The sequence below is a fragment of the Acanthisitta chloris genome, unplaced genomic scaffold (assembly GCF_000695815.1).
Source record: "Acanthisitta chloris isolate BGI_N310 unplaced genomic scaffold, ASM69581v1 scaffold1490, whole genome shotgun sequence".
In the NCBI taxonomy this organism is placed as follows: domain Eukaryota; kingdom Metazoa; phylum Chordata; class Aves; order Passeriformes; family Acanthisittidae; genus Acanthisitta; species Acanthisitta chloris.
The window spans coordinates 49,732-58,837 of record NW_008651994.1 but is presented as its reverse complement, the minus strand read 5'-3'; the positions used below and the strand labels follow the sequence as shown (position 1 = coordinate 58,837).

The following is a 9,106-nucleotide window of genomic DNA, read 5'->3' as shown; positions in this document are numbered from 1 at the left end:
GCACCTCTCATCAAAATAAAGATATGATTGTAAATTGTGTACTCTTCTCTCATGCTGATCTAAATTCTGTAATCAACACCTTCACAAAACTTAGTGTAGTGTTTCAAATAGCCAACAGTGCCTACTTCAGTCCTCCAGTCTTTTTTTTCCCCTGTTAGCCTTTGGGAGAAGTATGTGTCACAGCTACCTTTTGAGGCACGATTCTGTGCTTGCATGCAGTGTTCAGTACATGACAGATGAACAGCTATATACCTGGGTTAATATTTATGATTTAAAATGAACAAAGGTGTAAACAGTATCGAAGTCTGCATTTGGGGCTGCTTGGTGCATGTTTGGCATTTAGGAAGAGACGGGAGACTCCCTAAAGCATGTGCCAGGAAGAAATAGATGATTGAAAGAGAGCTGGACAAGAAGAAAAGAATTGGTTTGTAGGTTGTAAATAGACTGCTGAATGACAATTCCTATATTTTTACAGTGAGAGTTGGTGGAACATGTGGTTTAGCAACCCTCACAAATGATGCATTAGTGGGGGAATGGAACGTTCCTACATTTAAAGCTTAATGCATCCCCCAATATACACGAAAATTTGTGTTTTCTTTGGAATGTGCAAGAAAACTTTGGGATAGATGTTAGTGTGTAGATGCTGAAAGCCGAAGGGGAGAATTGCATTCCTAATTTATCTTCATGTGATCAGCATTCTGAGACTGATTATATTCATTTTCTCCAAAATGCTACCTGTTAGGCTTCTCATGTCTATTAATAGCAGTATCTCCCCAAATACCAATGGCATACTTTCTTTTGCCTGGAAAGACTTTAAAAGCACTTTGTTTATCAATCAAAATGTCTACAGGAGGAAGAAGTTAGGTGATCCTTGTTCAGATTTCACCTAATTAGGAACTTGGCAGGTGTATCTTGCCTTTCCTCTTTATCCTTTCAAGTTAAATTTAGCCAAGCATCAGTAGTTTGAGCAATGGTAGTCACATGGTTAAATTCCTCATGACTGAGGTTCTACGAGGTCCATTCAGATGTCAGAGGGACACTGGGCTGCTGGGTTTGCTTTCTGCATTTGTCAATTCTCCTTTACAGCAGAAATGACCTTGTATACCTGTTGCTTAGCAGACTTTCAGATTCTCGAGAAAAGTTGAAAGTTGTTAAAGGCAAATGACATGAAAATTAATTTGGTTTTCTGACTCAATACTTAAGCAATGTTTTTTGTTCCTTTGCAGCTGCATTTACCATGATCGGCACTTCGACGCATTTGTCTGATCAGTGCTCACAATTTGCTATTCCATCATTCTGCCACTTTGTGTTTCCCCTGTGTGATGAGCGTTCTCGGACCCCTAAGCCACGTGAGCTGTGCCGGGATGAATGTGAAGTTCTGGAGAATGATCTCTGTAGGCAGGAGTACAACATTGCTAGGTCAAACCCCCTCATCTTGATGCAGCTACAGTTGCCTAAATGTGAGGACCTCCCACGACCTGACACCTTGGAAGCTGCCAACTGCATAAGGATCGGGATCCCTGTGGAGAGACTCAGCCGATGTAAGTCTGGGCATTTCATCACTGGGAAAAAGTAGGGTGTGTTGCTTCCTCAGGTTGAGTCTGAGAGATGTTACTTTTGTAAAGAAAGTAATTCTATACTGGACAGTACTGCTTTTTATCTTGTTAACAGTGGCCATAATCTTGCAGTGTTGTCAGGTACAGTTAGGATGCAAGGAAACCTAAAGGATGCTGCTGCATGCCCAAAAGGGTTATATCAGCCACCCTGTGCTATAAAACCCTGTGTTTGCACAGACAATTTGATGCAGATTTGCAAGGGGCAGCAGTGTGTTGCCTCCACCTATGGCTCAGTCCTTGCCTTTCTGGATGAGCCTCTCCATCTATTGGTGAGTTCTGGTTACCTATCAATACACCTCAAATAGTCTGTTGAAGCTTCACTGGAGGTTCTGTTAAGAAATTAAAACCTTAATGTTCATTCTTTCTTTATGGAAATCCACAAGTATATTAATCCTGTAAATTGAGTATGGGGTATAATTGTCTTTCTTTACCCACACAGGATGGGTGAATACATTGATCTTGCTTCCATGAATTTATATTTACATCCAGGAGTAGAAGGGTTTTTCTGTTGGCACTAATTATGTGTGGAAAATTTTTCTGACTACCTTATTTTCTAGCAATGACTCACCATCCCCTACAGTGTTCAACAAGAAAACTCCAAGTGCCCAAATATGTTTAAAGTTCAAAGTGTGATAAGATTATTCTGAATATCCATTGTCTGAGTCCACAGTTAGCAACAGGAGTCATGGCATAACGGTGGCCATGGAAGACTTATTGTTTGTTTTTAAGTTAACAATCTAGTGTAGCTGAGAAGTAGAAGTAACTGAGAAAATGTTGACAGAGACAAATCAGCTAGGGAAGAGGTATCAAACCAATAAAAAGTCTGGCAAAAGATGTCTGTTATCCTCAGAGCCCATGGTGCTGCTGCTGGTGGATCAGATGCAACTTGAATACAGCTGTGGGTTGAGGGAGCTGGATTCCTGAGGGCTGGAGACAGGATCAGAAAAATGGAGAAGATAATGTTGCAAACATGCAGGAAAATACATTGTTCAGATGATTCTCATCTTGATAAGCACTTAAAAAGTATGAAGAGAGCATAGCAGCAAACCAGAAAACGAAGATACGAGTTCAGCAGATGTAAAAATGTTGTATCTAAAGACAAGAAAAGCCTGAATCCTTTCTTTCTATGAAGGAAAATAAGGAAAAATAGGCAAGAGGCTTTAGCAAATAGCACACCAATTTTTCTAGAAAGTGGGCAGTGTGAAGAAGATGGGAATATTATGAGAAATAAAAGTGGCAGAAAGTTTACACAGTTGGCATCTAAGGACTTTTCCTGAAGTGAAACTCCTATCTGTAATTTAGTTTAACTTATCATGTTTGGTAGCTAAAGGTCCATACATACTCCTGAGTCCCAACTTGCATTCAGAATTACAAATGCTCATGTATATAGCCATGGAGCTCCACACTCCAGGGCAGAATCCAGAAATAACTGGTGTAAAAGTAGAGATACCCACAGAACTGAAATTTCAAAACAAAGAGCTTTCATTTAAATCCTGAAGTACCTAAATTTAAAGTACGTTTTGCATACATGGTGTATGGATTTCAACCATATTGGTCTTGCTGGCCCTTAATTATTTTTGGTTTTTTTCAACAATTTCCCAAACCCTGTGTTACAGATCATCAGTGCTACAACGGGTCTGGAGCAGACTATAGAGGGACTGTCAGCGTTACCAAATCTGGCCACACTTGCCAACTCTGGGACTCACAGAGTCCCCACAACCATGATCTGACAAGCACACAGTTTCCAGAGCTAGGTGGAGGACACGCATACTGTCGAAACCCTGGAGGTCAGATGGATGGTCCCTGGTGTTTTACAAAGAATAAAAACGTACGCATGGAACTGTGTGACATACCTTCCTGTAGTATGTATTCTCTTTCTTTTTTCCCCCTACTACTGTCCCAAATCCCATGTAATTTTGCTAGTTCCCTCTTACTACAAGTACAATTAACTTAAGAGTGTTGTGCTTTTGAATGTTTACCTTGCAGCACCCTTGTTTTGTGTGGTAGTCACTTAATATTTTCTGGTGATCAGAGCTTGTAACTGAGATATTGTGGCAATTTTTTATGACATATTGGAGGCTTAATATGAGATAATAATTAAAGATAATGCTGCAGTTTGTATTTTGACTTGTAAATGCCAAATCTGACGTATGAATCATTTGCATGTGCTTGATTTACTCACAGTACTCAAGGGTGTATTGCTTCTGCTCTGTGTGACATCCTGCAGGTAGCAAGGATTTTCAGATCCTATAGAGGGAGATATAACACCACGCCTGGGTGGAAAGAAACCGAGTTAAGTGCAGAAGCAGTGATGGCATAACACAGATGATCTTATCAGAAGAGTCCTATGCTACCTGCTAATGGCTCTGTACTGCACAACTAATTGCAAATATTAAAACCACAGCTCTCAGAGCTCAGTAGTGTCCTGCTCAGTTCCCTGTATTATTACAGACTTCACCCTAGAGCTGTTACAGTGGTAACTGTCTTTGGACATGACAAAGCAACTTAATACTGTGCTTCACTGGGAAGAAAATCAAGTTTCCTGCAGCAAAAGATGTATCATGGAATCCATAAAAATTGGTTGCCTGGATCTTTAAAAGTGCACAGGACTAACATGATATTTCTTAGTTACTTCACTTTTTTACAGTAATACGATTTGACATTTATAATAAATTTCTATGTTGCATGTAACACGGTGTAAAGATAACGCTGGGATGTGGTTGTGGTGAAAGCAGTTGCCACAAATAGCAAAACCAAGCGTTACAGAAAACATCCCAGGCAGTTCCAGCGAACATGTTGGACATCACTATGCTTCTCTAGAGTCTCTAAGTGTTAAAAGAAAAAGCATTTTAGGAAGGTTTCAGAAGAATCTTATTCAGTGTATTAATGGCTATTTCATGTCTGTCGCACTCTTAACAGAAAAGCATTATAATTTTATTAAGTACAGAACAAAACATATCTCTGCCAGTGAGAAGTGAGATTTATTTGATTCTGGGCAGAAGTAGTACCAGTGGAGGTAAAGAGTGGGCAAAGTGCTGATGAAATGGTTGAAGCTGTGAGAGTGGGCCAGAATGCAGTGTTGTTCTGGGGTTTATCCCATGGAGTTCACTGCTTTATGTAGTGACAGAGACTGCTCACTTGTTTTGTATACGCTGAATGAGATAATGCAATGATACTCTGGTCTATGTTCTGCAGTTTCCACAACTGAAAGCCTCAAAATTGTAGTGAAATAAACCACATACTGTTACAATCAACACATTAAATGTGGGGCTTCTAGTTTATCTTCATACCGCTAGTTGCTTTGTCCATTCAATCTTCTTTGAAATATTTAATGGAAAATTACGGAGAAGGGAGAGAGGATAATGTGATTTATATTTTCAAGGTATAGTTTACTTTTTGTTTAAAATGTAGTATTAAATAATCATAGTAATTTATTTTACTATCAAATGCCTTAAAATGCTTATTCTAAGCAATGAGCATTTCTGTGCTTGACAGGTCCACGTGGCAACAGCAAAATGGGAATCCTCTACATCCTTGTTCCCAGCATAGCCATCCCTCTGGTGATAGCCTGCCTGTTCTTCCTGGTCTGTATGTGCAGAAACAAGCAGAAAGCATCTGCTGCTACACCACAGCGCCGCCAGCTGATGGCATCTCCTAGCCAGGACATGGAAATGCCACTCATTAATCAACACAAACAGGTATTTCTTTCAGAATTTGCTTAGATCCACGTATTTCCAAAGTGTCCAGATTTTCAGCATCTCTAGCTGTCTGTGTTCAAATTGAGGCATGTTGTAAGGGACTTAATTTTCATGCTGTTTCAGGGAAAATCAGTTCTTGCACTTGCTAGCTGTATCTAGAAATCCTGGCCTTGGGCAACAGCTTTCAGTGCAATGTATTTTATGGCATTTGTCCTTACCTGTCAATCCCCATTCTGCCTGTTGTCTCAGTGACTGGAAATGTTGTTATTTCTGATCCAGTCTTCAGCCTGCAGCTCATTTTCGCTCCTGGTAATGACGCATCCAGTTTGCTTGTTTAAAGCACAGTGCACTGTGGGGTTTCTTGTCTAATCCATCAGCTCAAGTCCGCCAGAGTGCTGATCCACAACTGAGTGGCGAGCTGAGCTGAGGTGCAACTTTTTTCTTAGGCTGTATGTCAAAAAGGATGGTGAAATAAAAATGGCTTTGAATGCCTCTCTACAGATGTCGGTTCCTGGGTATGATTTTCTGGGTCAACTAACTGATCTCTGCACTAAAATCCTGTTCAGAGCTAATGCTGAATTTTTAATCAAACATTTACAAATGCAAGCTCTAAAAAATTATGCTTACTATGGAACAATTGTCAACATCTCTTCAGGAAACCATAGAACATTTGATGAATATTACCAATTGTAACAAATTGCATTGATTTTGTGTGATAAGAGGGAGATTTAATGGCTGAGTCTGGACTGTGCTGGAAACTTTCTAGCCCAGCCCACAATCTGTTGGCCACTAAAATTGGAGGTTGTTCCCAAATCACCTGTTAAAGCCTCTTTCCAGCCTGCCCTTCTCTCTTGTGCTGTGGTGCCTTGTGTGCGAAGCTGTGCAACCTACACCTAGCTTGGTCAGGGACTCCTCTGTCCCATGCTGGGCAGGACAGACCCATTATATCACCATTGCAAACCCCCTTGCTTTCTCTCCCAGGTGTGGGAGAGAGGCTCTAGGGATTTCTCACTCTTGAGTTTGCAATCTCTTCCTTCAAACCAGGGAGATTCTTTCTTTCTTCTTCCTTCTGGCTCAATTTCACTCCCCTCTTCATTGAAGCTAGCACAAGGTTTCTCAGCAAGGGTACTGTGTACTGCTGCCCCTAGGCAGGGGCTGTTCCCATAGCGTAACAGAGCAGAAAGGGCGTATCTACTACTGCAGAACTGAAAGAGGGAGGTATTGTTCCTTCTCCTGGAAGAGGAATACCCCTTCCTTCTCCTGCTGGAAGGGATGTTTCAGTTCACAGAGGCTGCCACCTCAGCCAGTAGTTTTCTAACAGACCTTCACTGGGCAGCTCTAGACTGGTCTGTAGGGCAAGTGCAGCTACAATTAATAGATATAATTTGCCATATTTACTCTGGACCCATTAATCATTTAGTTTGCAGGAAATATGGCCACTCCTTTGTAAAAATAATTATACTCATCTTCTTGCACATAATTCAATTTACACTTCTGATAACAGTATAACTTATTTCAAGGTTAGCTATAAAATCAATATACTGATGTGAATATACAAAAAATTTTGGCCTAATTTCTGTTCCATTTGAGGATCTAACCGCTGGGAGATTTTCTTTTACATGAGATTCTGTTGTTTAGAAAACAGTGATTTTCCTACTGTCTTTCTTTACTTCATTTCAGGCTAAACTTAAAGAAATCAATCTGTCCACTGTACGGTTTATGGAGGAACTAGGAGAGGAGAGATTTGGCAAAGTCTACAAGGGGCACCTCTTTGGTACAGCACCAGGTGAACAGACACAAGCTGTTGCCATCAAGACCCTTAAAGACAAGGCAGAACTGGCTCTTCGGGAAGAATTTAAACATGAGGCAATGATGAGATCACGATTACAGCACCCAAACATTGTTTGTTTGCTGGGAATAGTGACAAAGGAACAACCTATAAGCATGATATTTAGTTACTGTTCCCACAGTGACCTCCATGAATTCTTGGTGATGAGATCTCCCCATTCAGATGTTGGCAGCACTGATGATGACAAGACAGTAAAATCCACTCTGGAACCAGCAGACTTTTTCCACATTGTGACTCAGATAGCTGCAGGAATGGAATATCTTTCAAGCCACCATGTTGTCCACAAGGACTTGGCCACTAGAAATATACTGGTGTTTGATAAACTGAATGTGAAAATATCTGATTTAGGCCTTTTCAGGGAAGTTTATGCTGCTGATTACTACAAACTGATGGGAAATTCCCTTCTTCCTATCCGGTGGATGTCCCCTGAGGCTATTATGTATGGCAAGTTTTCCATTGATTCAGATATATGGTCATATGGAGTTGTGTTGTGGGAAGTTTTCAGCTATGGCCTGCAGCCTTACTGTGGTTATTCTAACCAGGATGTCATTGAGATGATCAGGAACCGACAGGTTTTGCCATGTCCCGATGACTGCCCCACATGGATGTACACTTTGATGTTGGAGTGTTGGAATGAATTTCCCAACAGAAGACCAAGATTTAAAGATATACATAACAGACTAAGAACATGGGGAAACCTTTCTAATTACAACAGCTCAGCGCAAACTTCTGGGGCAAGCAACACCACACAAACAAGTTCTCTGAGCACAAGCCCTGTTAGCAATGTCAGTAATGCTAGATACATTGGACCAAAGCAGAAAACTCCATCTTTCCCTCAACCGCAATTCATACAGATGAAAGGTCAGATGAGACCGATGGTCCCACCTCCTCAGCTCTACATTCCAGTCAATGGTTACCAGCCAATGCCTGCCTATGGTGCTTACTTGCCAAATTTTTATCCTGTCCAAATTCCAATGCAAATGGCTCCTCAGCAAATGCCTCCTCAGATCATTCCCAAACCAGGCTCCCACCACAGCGGGAGCGGATCCACCAGTACAGGCTACGTAACAACGGCACCTTCCAATGCATCGGTGGCCGACAGGGCTGCTCTGCTTTCAGAGGGCACGGATGACACACACAATGGAACGGAAGACATTGCCCAGAATCCTGTTCAGGAGGAGGAGGAAGAGGAAGGCTCTGTGCCTGAAACAGAATTGCTGGGAGATAATGACACACTTCAGATGGACGAAGCAGAAATCCAATCAGAAGCCTGAAGAATTTGGCCTCGTTTTTAAGAATTCCACATCGCTTCCGTGCATGGAGACAGTAGATCCTTAGGCTTAATAGAGTGATTTTGATCTGACTAAAAGAAACAAAACTGAAAAAGCAACACCCATGTAAAGTGCAGCAGTAATGATATACCAGGTTTATTGACCATTGCCACCATCAGATTTTGCAAATATGATGGTATAGTATTGCTGGGTTTAGTGTTTTTTACTGTCCTACAGTTCTTGAGAGAAGCTGCTTTTCAGATATGTACTGTTGCTGTGCAACATATTGCAGAGTAGCATTGCACATCATGTATATCATGATATGTGAGTGTAATGTTAGTGAATTATGCTTAAGCCAGTAACGCATAAAGGAATCCAACTATAGTTGCAGACTTGCTCTAAGCATAAAGAAGTGCCCTGGATGGGATGGACAGCTTAGTTTGTAGTATTTATCTCTGTGACGTAATGGACACGAGATTGTTGTTTGCTTTTTGAGTCTGAAAAAATAAGTTGATAATAATGATTGGTGTTTATATTATGATAACCAGAAAAGTAGGGAAACTGAACATAAAATTGACTGTGCTGAGTAAGAAAGACGACAGGTCTCTCCAGCCCAGTAGCATGTCTTGAAAGGCCATCGATAATGTCTGCCCAGGAAAGACTGCAAGGGCA

The 9,106-nt window shown here is 41.1% G+C and overlaps 1 protein-coding gene across 1 annotated transcript in view; it reads left to right on the top strand.

The window, feature by feature from the left end:
* ROR2 (receptor tyrosine kinase-like orphan receptor 2) overlaps window positions 1-8,794 on the top strand; it is a gene marked incomplete at its 5' end in the record, with an annotated part of 10,986 nt that extends 2,192 nt beyond the window's left edge. The window contains 4 exons of the mRNA XM_009075236.1: window positions 1,227-1,541; window positions 3,233-3,478; window positions 5,112-5,314; window positions 6,995-8,794. Coding sequence (XP_009073484.1) covers window positions 1,227-1,541; window positions 3,233-3,478; window positions 5,112-5,314; window positions 6,995-8,437 — 2,207 coding nt within the window. The remainder of the gene's footprint in view (window positions 1-1,226; window positions 1,542-3,232; window positions 3,479-5,111; window positions 5,315-6,994) is intronic.
* Between the last annotated feature and the right edge of the window lie 312 nt (window positions 8,795-9,106).